The sequence below is a fragment of the Cnephaeus nilssonii genome (assembly GCF_951640355.1).
Source record: "Cnephaeus nilssonii genome assembly, chromosome: 12".
Lineage (NCBI taxonomy): Eukaryota > Metazoa > Chordata > Mammalia > Chiroptera > Vespertilionidae > Cnephaeus > Cnephaeus nilssonii.
In genome coordinates this window covers 18,001,262-18,015,868 of record NC_137083.1, presented here as the reverse complement: position 1 = coordinate 18,015,868, position 14,607 = coordinate 18,001,262, and the positions used below count along the sequence as shown (strand labels likewise).

The following is a 14,607-nucleotide window of genomic DNA, read 5'->3' as shown; positions in this document are numbered from 1 at the left end:
CATGTGGATTCCAGCAACAGAGAGGAATCTACAGGACTACTCCAGCCACGAAGACAGAAGAGAAGCAGTCCAGAGATGGAAGATGCTGACGTGGCCTTCCCATACTAGCAGGTAGCAGCTGTGCATCACTGCAGGTTGCCCAGGACCAAACCAGAGAGTCGGACCTGCATTACCACCATTTGTCCACCATCCAGAACTGTAATGTCAGTGCTGACATGTACACATAAGGAACTGTTAGACATTGAAATTGGGTCTCAAAAGAACTGTTGGCCCAGAAAGAAACTCACTACAGACTGATTCATTTGCCTGTCACCATAACCATTATTGTTTGTCTCATTTTCGGTTCTTATAAGTGTATTTCTAATAGCACATGGTCTCACTCATCTAGGGGAAATAATGAACAACATAGACTGATGAACAAGAACACACCCAGAAACAAGGAGGCATGGATCAGACTGTCGGGCCTCAGAGGGAGGGTAGGGAGGGTGGGGGTAAAGGGGAGAGATCAACCAAAGGACTGGTGTGCAAGCATATGAGCCTAACCAGCGGTTAAGGGCAACAGGGGTGTGGGGGCATGTGTGGGGAGGGGTGTGGGATGGGAATGGGGGGATGAGGACAAATATGTGACACCTTAATCAATAAAGAAATTAAAAAAAATAAATAAAAAAAAATAAAGAGCAGATAATTAAAAAAAAAATAATAAAAACTTAAGATTCCAGAGCTTATCCCAGACTGCGGTTCATTACATTTTTCTATATTCCAGGAATCTTCATTTCTAACAGTTCATGCATCTAGTACAGGATGGAAGCTTGGGAATCAGTAGTATCTGCTACTTAATACTGCCACACCTCTTTTCACCTCATCTGAGAAAGCTTAATTATTACAGTTCACATTCATTGAAAACTCACCATAAGCCAGAGGCATTTGTAAGCACTTTAAATCTGTTTATTTTATTTAATGCTTCTGACAAGTTTACCATGTAGATATTATTAACATTTTCTACTTCAGACAAAGAAATTAGGTAATGAAGCTGACATCTGAGCACAGGCAGTCTGATAAGAGAGCCCGTTCTCTTTCCAACTGTGCCATCAGGATAAAGGAAAAGTGAACTTTTTCCTTCAGCTCTTAACTGCAATTCTATCCTAGACATTGTTAAAAAGTCATCATATGTTCATCATAAGCTCTGATTGCTGGTGATACATTTTAATGAAAACAGGGATATTAAAATTGAATAATTTCAGTTTGGCAAACATTTTACACACAATGTTGTCATAAAAAAATATATAATGGAAGCCTTTACTGGTACAAGTTGCAAATAATTCCTATAGACTGCCTCACACTTACTATTACTTCTCCCATTTTCTTAGTTGTAATATTAGATATGAGCTTAACTAGGAAGTTGATCAATTCAAAAAACAAGAAATGTACATTCACCTCTTTAATCATTAAATTCGATATCTGAATACTTACATTTAATTCATTTTTTAGCATTTCTTCAAGATGACGACCTACATGCTCTTCATCTTCTTTGGTGTCCATAACTACGCAAATGTGTTGTGAAATTCTTTCTGAGATACAAAATTTAAAAGAGAAATAAGTTTCAAATATAATATGGAACAAAGTCCTAGTATACTGAAACCTATGCTTGCCTGCTGGTCATAGATACTGAACAAGAAGAGGAAGGTGTTAACTTTAGGCTAAGTGGAGTGACTTGGACTACACACTGAGATGTCCTTGACTCTTTTAACCCCCAAATCAATAAGTGTATCTATTTTACACTTTGTGGGTAGCTAACCAGGACATGTATAAGCAACAGAAATAAGAAATTCTAGAATATATTTGAATGGGAGTAACTGGATGTAATAGCCATTTGACTGGTCGATTCAATCTTTCCACGTTTATAGAGTCTTACAGATTCTGATAAAGCCCCATCTCCCAGGCAGATCTTCTCCAGGCTCTATTTCCTGTGTGTAGCTCACTGTGCCACCTAGTGTCCTGGTTAAGTACAGCATTCCCCTTGGCATTCCTCTTAATTTAACTTAATACAAGTAAGTTCCTACCACTTAACCATTACCACAAGTGAAAATGCCAAATGGATTTTCTTCAAATTTGGAAGGCTTATTCGACATGATCTGATTTTTAAAACATAAGCTATATGACATAGTGATATTCACCGCTGTAAACACTCAATGCACTCTCCCAAAAGATGTGCAGTCTTGCTCTACAGTAGACAGGTCTGACACACTAAGAAATAGCCAAATTGCTGCCAGTCAAGGAGACGGTGCATGGTATTATGTCATGGACGGAGGGGAAAATTGTAATTTTAAACAGAAATCCCAAATCAAAGTTAGTTTGATTAACATTTGACCCAGCTGCTTCTCACATGGGCAACTCTAGACAACATGCCTTAAAAAATCATTGATCTGGAAATAGTTAATGATTCTTCCAAGCATAGTTGGGGAGGACAGACCACTTAAAATAATATCACAAGTTAGTAATACTCTTATTACTAACTACCTCCCACCTATCAAGAATATTATAGTAAATGTTTAGAGAAATTTGGACTGTGTCATGTCCTAGCAAAAATTCAGACAGATTTTCAAATGCCTCTCATACACACAAAAAAATTTATGATGAATTTTTTTATTATATGGGCATAGTAAAGACGGGATTTTGATGATTAAATGAGTTAGTATGTATAAAGTTATGTAGAGTGCCTCATTATAAGTAAATCCCAATAAATCATAGGGTAACTATTTTTGTTGTCATGGTGACATATATTCAGTGATAACTGAATAAGATTCCTTTTGTCTACACAAAACATAACCCAACTCTAACTTCAAACTGTCCCTTGTGGTTTAATATTTCAGAGTTGGATAAATAATCACTCTCAACTTTGTCCCACTAAGGCTTCTTTTCAAATTTCAAAGTTTTACCAAATATGCAGTAGTTATGTGTAATAATGGAATATTCATCTTGAGTAATAAGTTATCCTATTTCTATCCCTGAATTCCTTTTAAAATTAACATGGATACCCTCTACTTAGGACTATTCACATCTTTGTTTGTTCATTAGATATAGGTTGAAGCATCCTATGTGAATTTTATTAATAGTTCCACAAACACACCCTGACAATCTAAACAAGGAATGTTAATGTACTTAAGGTCTTCATCAAAAAAAGATAACAGCAATGACTATACATGTGCCATACATCTGAAAGGCCAAAATGAAAAAGAATGTAGCTATAGGAACAAGGTTCAAATAAACTGAACCTCTTCAATTTATTGCCCAACTAATAGAGAAAAAATTCATATAACACTTAAAAAATTTTTTTTCAAGAAGCACAAAACTCTTTCCAAACATAACATGATTAATCCTCATTGTTTCTCAAAGCAACGTCTTTAACATCCTCCTTGAGGTTAATGATGAAATCAAAACAAAAAATAGACGCCTTTAGAATTCTTAATCTGTGATTCTACTAATACGGCACGTCTTAGAAATTTTTAGAGGTTAAGATAAAACAAAAGCACTGGTGAGAACTATAAAATCATGTTACTTCCCAGAATCATAAAAACTCTAACACAAGAATCTAGTCTTTGTTCTCTCCCCTGAAAATACCTAAGGATAAATTAGAAAAATAATGGAATTAACATTAAATCCTACCTGACCTGTCAACTTGATGACTAATGTTAAACCCTAAGTTTTCATTTTCACACTAGCTTCTAGCTTCTAAAAATCTTCCTACAAGGACACTTGTGGCACATGATAAAATATTTTGATAATGAAACCATTAGGATACATCCCCCCCCCAAAAGAAAAATATTTTAAACATGTCCTCTCTAATTGAAACTGTATAACTCTTCATTTATATACACCATCTGAGTGTCACATAGCTCAGTGTGACTTAACAGAGAGAAACCTCAAACTGGAACAGGCCTTGAAGTCTACAGGTTGGTATTAAAATCTGTAAGTACTAACTAATAAGTCCACATTTTTCAGTTAATATCTTATCCCCATGCGTGATAACTTTTAAGTGGTCACGGTATCGTGCACCACTGCCAATGCAGTCTTCTCCCCTGCCCCATATCTGCTGGGTATACGTTCCAAGACGTCTAGTGGATGCCTTAAACTATAGATATACCAAACCCTATATATACTGTTTCTTGGTGTATATATACATACCATTGATAAAGTTTCATTTATAAATTAGGCACAGCAACATATTAACAGCAACAATAATAAAATATAACAAAATCTATATTTATAAAAGCCTAAGTGACCAAATGACCGAAAAACCAACTGATCGATCGGTCGCTATGATGCACACTGATCACCAGGGGACAGACGCTCAATGCACAGGATCGGGCTCCCTCCTGTCTGGATCGGGCCTGCAGGGATCGGGCTGAAATCGGCTATCCGACATCTCCCGAGGGGTCCCAGATTGCGAGAGGGCGCAGGCCAGGCCAAGGGACCCCACCAGTGCACAGATTCATGCACCAGGCCTCTAGTACTGTAATAAAAGTTACATGAATGTGTTCTCTACTTTCTTCTGTCTCCATGTTTCTGATGAGAAATATATAGTCATTCAAATGATTGCTCCCCTACAATCAATGCATCATTTCTGATGACTTTCAAGATTTGTCTTTATTTTTTAGCAGTTTGATTATGAAGTATCTGGTGTGGATTTGTATGAGGTTATCATGTTGGAGTTAACTGAGCTTCTTGAGTCTGCAGATTTTTGTCTTTAACCAAATTTGGGAATTTTTTCATCTAGAATTTCTTCATATTTTTTTCCCTATACTGCACTTTCTCCTCTCCTTCCAGGATTGAGATGATCTGTTACTTTCCCACATATGATGAGCTCTATTCATTTCTATCCCCCAATCTCTTTTAATTCTTCAGTTCAGACTGAAAAAATCCTGATGATCGAATTAACTTCACTGGCACTTTCTCTGTCAACAACAGTCTGTTGTTGTTGTTTTTATTTTGGTTACTGTATTTTTTTTTCAGTTCTAAATTTCCATTAACTCTCCTGTATGTTTTTTATGACTTTGCTGAGACTTTCCATCTTTCATTTCAAAAGCATTCCCATAATTGTCTAACTACTATGCTGTACAACTGAAACTAATACTAAATAATATTGAATGTAACCTGTAATTGAAAAATATATATTTTTAATTTTTAAAAAAGCCTTTCTGCTTATTTATTGTAGCATTTTTATAATCAGTGCTTTAAAGTATATGTCAGATAATTTCAACATCTATGTCATCCCAGCATGGGTATCTATTGGTTGACCTTTCCCATGTGAGTTTAGGATTTCCTGGTGGTTTGCATGTCAAGTGATATTGGATTATATCCTGTATGCTTGGATAATATCCTCCCTTACCAGAGTCTCTCCTGTACATTAATTTCTCTAATGCAGCCCTTTTCAGCACTCCATGATGTTTTTTCATAAGTGTTTAATTCCAGTATTATTTTAACTAAAGTCTGTCTACATCTAATAGTTTATAAATGAGACCAAAATTTTATTTGTAATATACTCATTTATTAAGTTCCTCTTGGTATACATAAAGTATTCTGTCTTTGTTCAAGGGTTAGAAAATAGATGCAATTGGGGTCTTTTCATTTAACTTCACAAAACAACATATACAATTTCTAAAATACCATATGACAGACACACTGACTCATTAACATGGAGAAAAAATATCTAGACATTTGCCTCCATTAATTAATCATCAATAGAAACTCATGAGTGCTCAGGATGGTGTTGCATTTTATAAGAAATTTTCAAATAGCATGGAGGAGAGACAAATTTAAATACTGTTAGTTCTACAAGCAAGTGAGAAAAAATCCAGAAGTTGGCCTGCTATTTTCTTAAAATCATTGAACACCATATCATTCATAAGACCTCATTATCCACTATATGGGCCTCTTTTTTTTTTTTTCTTTTTTGGCCTTGAAGCTAGAACTTACTTATTTATTAATTTATTATTTTGGTTAATCCTCATCTGAGAATATCTTTCTTTTTTCTTCTTCTTCTTTTATTTATTTATCTTTTTTTTTTTTTTTTTTTTTGTAGTCACAGAGGCCTCTGGAGCCAAAATTTTAGTGTCCTTAGGCAAATAAACAACTATACCAAATCAACCATAATCCTTTCCAAAAGATGTTTCAAGCCTGATCCTTTCAAAGTAAGGACAGCTATGTTCTATTCTCCTGTTGAGTTCCTTGAATCAATCTTTTTAAAAATATTTTTATTGATTTTTTAGAGAAAGAGGAAGGAAGAGGGAGAGAGACATCCACATGAGAGCAAAACATTGCCCTGCCTGGGAATCTAATGGGTAACCTTTCAGTGCATAGGAAATGCCCAACCAACTGAGCCACACCAGCCAGAGCTCAAAAGCCAATCTTAAGAGTCTATTTTCTGTCTCATGTAAAAAATTTTAAAGTAGTATTATTAAACAGAACCACCACTATTGAAGTCCCTGACTCAGTCTCACCTGTAAGTAGATGCCAGGTTTCTCTGAACACCTTGATAGAGGGAGCTATTAGAACAGGAAGGGGGGCAGCAAGGAGTCAATAAACGAAAAGCAGCCAATAAGCCTGACTACAGGACACGTGGACAACAGGGTCGGTAAACAGACTCACAAGAAAACCATACATCCCACAGTGAAAAGTCAAAGTGGTCTTCTGAAAGTTAGCTCTACTGTTGACAATAGAGGACAATGGTACATAGTCAGATCTTTTAAAAAGATGTTTTATATCAGATCTTAACTAAATTTTGAAATGAGTCACTAAATATAGGATGAAGTTTCCTACCTTAGAACTAATAAGGATACATGTGTGACATCTTGTTTCCTGCACATGTTTTTACATGTAAGAACATTATAGTTGTCCAAATAAATGATGCAGTACTTTCTTTTTTCCTTTTCAAAGTATATATGGATTCTCAGTTAAAAGAGAAGTAAATTTGAAGGAAATGCTAAGAAATCTTCAGTAGATTTACAAAATGTATAATTGCTTTGAGCATAAAAGTCATGTTTGCAGTTTTTGTTGTTGTTTTTTCCAACCTACATCAGAGTAAAATGTAACTGGCTGGCTTTTGATTGTTATCAAATCTTATTAAGCTAGTTGCCTAGTACTCACAGTGACCTTAGAAGTTTTTGAACATGACAGATTTACTAGTATTTGACTGTGTTTGAATTAGCACCTCACTAATGACATATTTTTAAAAATTATAAAATTAAACAAAAAAGTGAACTATACTTTCTCTAATCTTGACCCAAATATTTAACTTTCTAATTCAAAAAAAATTTTTTTTACAATAAGATTCCAAGGAAACCAAACAGCTATTAAATCATATTGCAGTCTTCCTGTTCTTATTAATTAAAGCTTGACGCAAATGTTCTTACGGATCCGCGTAAGATACAGTGCTAATACAATTATTTTCAAGAGAGTGAAGAACAAAAACTATATTATGTACAAAGAAATTATGGTATTAATGTGAAAATTTGGAAAATGAAGTATCATAGTAAAAAAACAGACATCAAAAATTACTATTTCCATGTAAGTCTTAGCTGTCACTTTGCATAGCCCCAAAAGCATAGTTAATAACATAAATGGCACCATGGCTGGGTATCTAACAAGAAAAACCTGAGAAGGACATACCACAGATGCAAAACACTGTCCAGTTACAGATGTAGAAAACCTGATCTCAAGGTTCTCATCTTTTCAATTTGATTGAAAATCAAGAATATTTAAAATACCATGATTTTAAGTGAAAATATTAATGTAACACAATAAAATTAAGGCATTAGTTTATTCATATGTATATAATATGCACTATAACACAATGAGTCTTCTTAGTTCTCAGTAACACTAAATCAATTTTATTCACATGTGATTTTATTTTATTCCTTTCAGACAGAGCCAATTTAAAAGTACATTCAGCTACTTTCAATGTATAAGCACAAAAGAATCCAACTGCTTCCCTATAGAATATTTTTTAACTATTTTAAAATGCAGGTTTTTCTGGATTTAGAGCTTGACTTCATAAATATGTATCATTAAAAGAAATCACATGTATCACTGTGTTGAAGATAAAAGTGTATTTTCAGAATATAGTCTAAATTTCTGAACCAACAGGCAATGTTCTATGTCTGAGAAATTTAATTCAATTAATTTCCTTTAAAATGAAGTGCTTATCAAATAAAAATATTACATATGACTGGGAAAAGACATGAATTTTTCCATGAACATTAATATTAACCATTTGAAACTAATATTAACTAATGCCAGTTAAAATTAATAATTTTGAATTTTAACTATTTTATTTTTCCATTTTTATATAAACCACTAGAGGCCCGGTACATGAAATTCATGCACGGAGGGGGGGGGGGTTGTCCCTCAGCCCAGCCTGCACCCTCTCCAATCTGGACTGCTGGTTCCCAACCGCTCACCTGCCTTCCTTCCTGATTTCCCCTAACCGCTTCTGCCTGCCAGCCTGATCACCCCCTAACCACTCCACTGGCAGCCTGATTGATGCCTAACTGCTCCCCTGCCAGTCTGTTTGCCCCCAACTTCCCTCCTCTGCCGGCCTGGTCACCCCTAATTGCCCTCCCCTGCAGGGTTGATCGCCTCCAACTGCCCTCCCTTGCAGGCCTGGTCCCTCTCAACTGCCCTCCCTTGCAGGCCTGGTGCCTCCCAACTGCCCTCCCCTGCTGGCCATCTTCTGGTGGCCATCTTTTGTCCACATGGGGGCAAGATCTTTGACCAAATGGGAGCAGCCATATTGTGTGTTGGAGTGATGGTCAATCTGCATATTACTCTTTTATTAGATACGATAGAGGCCTGGTGCATGGGTGGGGGCCAGCTGGTTTGCCCTGAAGGGTGTCCCGGATCAGGGTGGGGGTTCCCTTGGGGCGTGGGGCGGCCTGAGCGAGGGGCCTGTGGTGGCTTGCAGGCCAGCCATGCCCCCTGGCGACCCAAGAGGAGGTCCTGGTATCTGGAATTTATTTACCTTCTACAACTGAAACTTTGTAGCCTGGAGCAGAGCCAAGACTCCGGCTCGCTCCGTGGCCAGTAGCCATTTCTTTTGGGGTTTGTGTACCTTCTATAATTGAAACTTTGTAGCCTTAAGCGGAGGCCTGGGCCGGCCAGGGTGTGCGGAAAGCTTTGCTTCTTCCATTGCCCGAGGAAACCCTTGCCTCCTGCTCTTTCCAGCTCTGTAGCTGCCGCCATTTCTGTTTGGATTTGTTTACCTTCTATAATTGAAACTTTGTAGCCTTGAGTGGAGGCTTAGGCCGGCAAGCTTGGCCTCCTCTGTTGCCTGGGAAACCCAAACCTCCCTCCCACTCTCTGTGGCTGTAGCCATCTTGGTTGGGTTTATTTGCATATTTGCTCCTGATTGGCTGGTGGGCGTGGCTTGGGGTGTGGCAGAGTTAGGGTCAATTTGCATGTTACTCTTTTATTAGGTAGGATTATATGAAAAGAGGTGTTTTTATATCACAAGTTTACTTTGGTTTGTACAATCATAATCAGAAAAGAATAAAATCTAGTGAGTTTTAAAATACTCTTAAGCCACAAAATTACATATTTTGAAACATTTAAGAAGAATGATTGTGGAAAACAAGTACAATCATTTATTTAGGAGTTCCATAGGGAATTTTCCTCTTAGAAGGTTTTAGAATATTGATCCTCCTGCCAGAATATGGTCAGCATATTAAATGTGGGTTGGGACTGTTTGTATGGCATATGTGAGTCTAGATAAAATATGTTACTGCTGGCATCTGTCATCACTTTAATAGTTTGAGTAGGTTTGAGCATACAGAGCAGGCTTGGGTGGGCTCAACCAGCTTGGGTGACAAAAGTACAAAACCTCTTTGTTAAGTGGCTATTTACACCCTTACCAGTCAGTCCAGTGTCTTGTCCCAATGAATCACATTACTCCTGAGAAAAGTGTATGTTTCAAATTTCACTCATAATAGAAGCATAAAAAGAATAAAAACTAAAGAAAAATTACCAAGTCCATTTCTCTTCCTCAAAAAAAAAAAAAAGAATATTAAGAATGTTGTGTTACATAACAGTAAATTTGTGATTAACTACATTTTTCAATGCAGATGACTGTGTAAAGGACAAATATGGGAGTACTACTTTATATACATGTTTCCTGCTATTGAATAGTTTACTACAAATAAAAATCCAGCTAAATATATTGGTGCTAAAATAAACGTAAAAATAAAGCTTATCTAACAACATGAAATAAAAGTTCAAATTTTGAGACTTGCTATAAACCACAATTTAGGGATCTTAGTCAAAAGTTTATCTGAAGTTAGTTACATCAAAACTCCCATATTTGCCTAGCTGGTGTGGCTCAGTGATTGAGCATCAACCCATGAACCAAGAGGTCGTAGGTTTGCTTCCCAGTCAGGGCACATGCCCAGGTTGAGAGCTTGATCCCCAGTAGGGGGCATGTAGGAGGCAGTAGATAGATGTTTTTCTCTAAACAATGTTTCTATCTCCCTACCCTTTTCCCTTCCTCTCTTGCTCTCAAATCAATATAAACATATATATTTTAAAAACTCCAATACTAAACTAAAGATATAGACTTGCACATAAATTAAGATGGACCAAAATATACATGCTGTTCCAGTTGACAAGTACATTTGAGAGTATAAAATGCTCCTGCAAGACATGACACTTAACAAAGAAATATTTTATACAGTCTGTAAAAACTAAACTGAAAATAGTTACACCAAAATACAATTTTCCCCAGCTAGTATGGTTCAGTGGCTGAGCATCAACCCATGAACCAGGACCCAGACTCATACGGGGAGAAACTGGACTGTCCAGCATCTGGTCAGAAAGCAAGGGTGGCTTTCTCGCAGAGGTGCTCCTAGGAATCATTGTTACTGTGCGGGGGTGCAGGGCCCAGGGACGCGGAGATGCAGAAAAGGCTGACTGGCAGCCATTGCTGTTTGCTACGTGATTCCCTGGTGATTCCCTGAGACCCCGCCCCACCCAATTTACAACCCCACCCAAACTGTGCCCAGCAGTTTTTGCATATGAATGGCCTGTCCTTTTGCAGCCTAACATAACAAACTGCAGGTGGGTCAGAGAGCTCCAAAACTTCCAAACCCCAAACAAAGAGGAGAAATCTGCAGATCTCGCTGTAGCTCCTGCTTGGGGGCCTCAGGCAGTAGCTAACTTTGCACCTCCTTGGAGATACAGGAGCCAGTGTACCTAGTGGTCAGTGTGAGGCCATACCAGATTCCAACTCCTCACATCCTTAAGTGACACAATCAAGAGGCAGACTCAATGAGCACCAAAGCCCCACTGAAGCAAGTCCTGCCCCATAAGGGTGTCTCCAGCATAGAAGTCCTTCCATTATAGACACAGCAGGTACTCACAGCCAATTGGCCTGGAGGTCAATTCCTCCCAGTGATACCAACAGCAATCAAGGCTTAACTACAACAAGACTGTGCACCCAGCCCACAAAGGGGTGCACCAAGAGTGTCCACCTCGGGTGATTTTGGGGAGGCTGAGCCACTGGGCCCTATAGGACACCTACCACACAAAACCACTCTATCAACACAGGGAAGCAGCCAAAATGCGGAGACAAAGAAACTTGTCACGAATGAAAGAAATGAAGGAAAGCAAACTACTGGATATAGAGTTCAAAACCACAGTTATAAGGTTACTCAAGAATCTTCTAGAAACCTCCAAGAAACTTTGTGAGACCTCCGAGGAACTTAGTGAGAACTTCAAGGATCTTAATGAGAATGCTAAAAAAATGGAAAAGGACCAGTCAGAAATTAAGCATACACTGTCTGAAATAAAGAATAATATACAGAAATTGAACAGTACACTAGAGGATCCCAAGAATCAAATCAAAGATTTGAAATATGTGGAAGCAAAAAATACCCAATCATAAAAAATAATAATAATAATAATAATAATCCAAAAATATAAAGATAATGTAAGGAGCCTCTGGGACAACTTCAAACATACCAACATCCGAATTTCGGGGTGCCAGAAGAAGAGAGAGAGAAAGATATTGAAAACCTATTTGAAGAAATAATGACAGAAAACTTACCCTACCTGGTGAAAGAAATAGACTTACAAGTCCAGGAAGCACAGAGAACCCCAAACAAGAGGAATCCAAAGAGGACCACACCAAGACACATCATAATTAAAATGTCAAGGGCAAAAGACAAAGTGAGAATCTTAAAAGCAGCAAGAGAAAAACAGTTAGTTACCTACAAGGGAGCACCCATACGACTGTCAGCTGATTTCTCAACAGAAACTATGCAGGCCAGAAGGGAATGGCAAGAAATACTCAAAATGATGAACAGCAAGAACCTACAACCAAGATTACTCTACCCTGCAAAGCTATCATTCAGAATTGAAGGTCAGATAAAGAACTTCACAGACAAGAAAAAGCTAAAGGAGTTCATAACCACCAAACCAGGATTATATGAAATGCTGAAGGGTATTCTTTAAGAAGAGGAAGAAGAAGAAAAAGGTAAAGATAAAAATTATGAACAACAAAGTGACAACAAATACATATCTATCAACAAGTGAATCTAAAAATCAAGTGAATAAAATATCTGATGAACAGAATAAACTGGTGAATATAATAGAATCAGGGGCATAGAAAGGGAGTGGACTGACAATTCTTGGGGGGAAGGGGACGTGAGGGGTGCGAGAAGAGATTGGATGGTATTTTTACACCTATGGATGAGGACAGTGGCGGGGGTAAGGGCATGGCATGGGGGAGAGGGGAAACCAGGTGGAGGGGAGTTATGGGGGGGGCGGGAAGAGGAACATCTGTAACAATCTGAACAATAAAGATTTATTTTAAAAAATAAATAAAACAATACTTTAAAAATATATATATGATTTTGGGATAGATTCACTGGACCTCAACATGCATCTGTTGGAAGCAGGTAGAGAAGAAAGGTGAGAGAGAATGGACACCTACCTATTCCCACAATTTAAGGTCCCCAGATTCAAAGGGAAAACACATGTGTAGCGGCATCCTTGGACATATCGCTCAATTCAATTCAACTCAATGTTAGAAGATGTAAAAGAAAAAAAAGACTAGACATTCTTCCCACCTTCACTGATTCACAAACTCAGAGGTTCACATTAAGTTATGGGCAATGTTGAAATTCAAAAAAGTTCTTAAAATAAATTTTTAAACTGTTTCAATATATAAGTTAGGTGCCAAGTCAGTCCTAAACTTGAAGTGGCTAGCCCCGTGGTCGGCAAATTGCGGCTCGCGAGCCACATGCGGCTCTTTGGCCCCTTGAGTGTGGCTCGTCCACAAAATACCACGGCCTGGGCAAGTCTATTTTGAAGAAGTGGCATTAGAATAAGTTTAAGTTTAAAAAATTTGGCTCTCAAAAGAAATTTCAATCGTTGTACTGTTGATATTTGGCTCTGTAGACTAATGAGTTTGCCGACCACTGGTAGAGGATCAATAGCCATTACCCTTGCATTGAATGTAAACAGTTACGTATTTCAAGTCTTGCTATGTGGTGAGGTCCCAAATCTCACTGATGATGTGACATAATATGTGGTGTAATGCAGTAGCTTTGGAGAATATAATGTATTCCAAGTTCCAAAACACATGTAGCCCAAGGATTTCAGACAAGGGAATCTGAACAATATCTACTTAAGGAATAAAAGGGAGAGTAACATTATAAAGAGGTAAACTGCCTAAGGTGGAAACCTGGATTGAATAATGTATTTTCTATCCCTTTTAAGTTAGAATTGGCTTAGAAACCTGTGATATTGTGTAATATGGAAACAATAACACTACTTACACCTATGAGTTCCTGGAGAAGCAAGAAATAATCCATACAAAATGCTATAAACAATGCCTGGCACAAAGTAAATACCAATAAATACTATGTCAAGAAAGTGCCTAGAAAAATACTTTGGACACTTACTAGGAAAAGGCAAACAGGTGAATATAGAGTTCAGACAGTTAGCCAGCACTATACCATATCATATTTTGGAATTTTATTTTTAAAAATCCAAGAGTTTTCTTTTTCCTCTGCCCAGAGCAGGGGTCTGCAAACTGCGGCTTGCAAGCCGAGCCACAGTTTGCCGCTCTGTTGACTAATGAGTTTGCCGACCACTGGCCCAGAGGTATTTCTACCATCAGGCCTCAGAGGTAGTAGTATTACTGCAAGTCCTGGAGGCAGGTAGCATTCTCAGCGGAGCGAACAAGCATGTGGAGCTGATGGAACGTACTAAGATGCCAAGCTCGTAATGCACAGATAATTATTTGGAAAGAAATGAACAATGAAGAGCAACCTAGAGGACTGTTTCTTGAACTTAATGTACCAACTAATCAGCCAGAGTTTTTGTTAAAATGCAGATTCTAACTTAATGTGATGGGGCCAGAATTCTGCATTCTAGTTCTCAGGGAGTCAGAAGGCTGCTGGCCCACACGGGGAGTGGAAAGGCCCCAGAGCAGTGGTCCTCACCGTGAATAGGCAACATCAGAATCTCTTGGGGATTATTAGAAAAGCAAACCCTGGGGCATAAGGAAATGTTGGGAAATTGTTGATCTAAATCAGCTGTTTATATCCAGTCAGA

General features: G+C 37.9%; 1 protein-coding gene across 1 annotated transcript in view; it reads right to left on the bottom strand.

The window, feature by feature from the left end:
• The window catches only part of CRPPA (CDP-L-ribitol pyrophosphorylase A), a 166,897-nt gene that overhangs the window by 106,771 nt on the left and 45,519 nt on the right, over positions 1-14,607 (bottom strand). Inside the window, exon 6 of the mRNA XM_079785598.1 lies at positions 1,471-1,568. Within this exon, the coding sequence (XP_079641724.1) occupies positions 1,471-1,568 (98 nt within the window). The remainder of the gene's footprint in view (positions 1-1,470; positions 1,569-14,607) is intronic.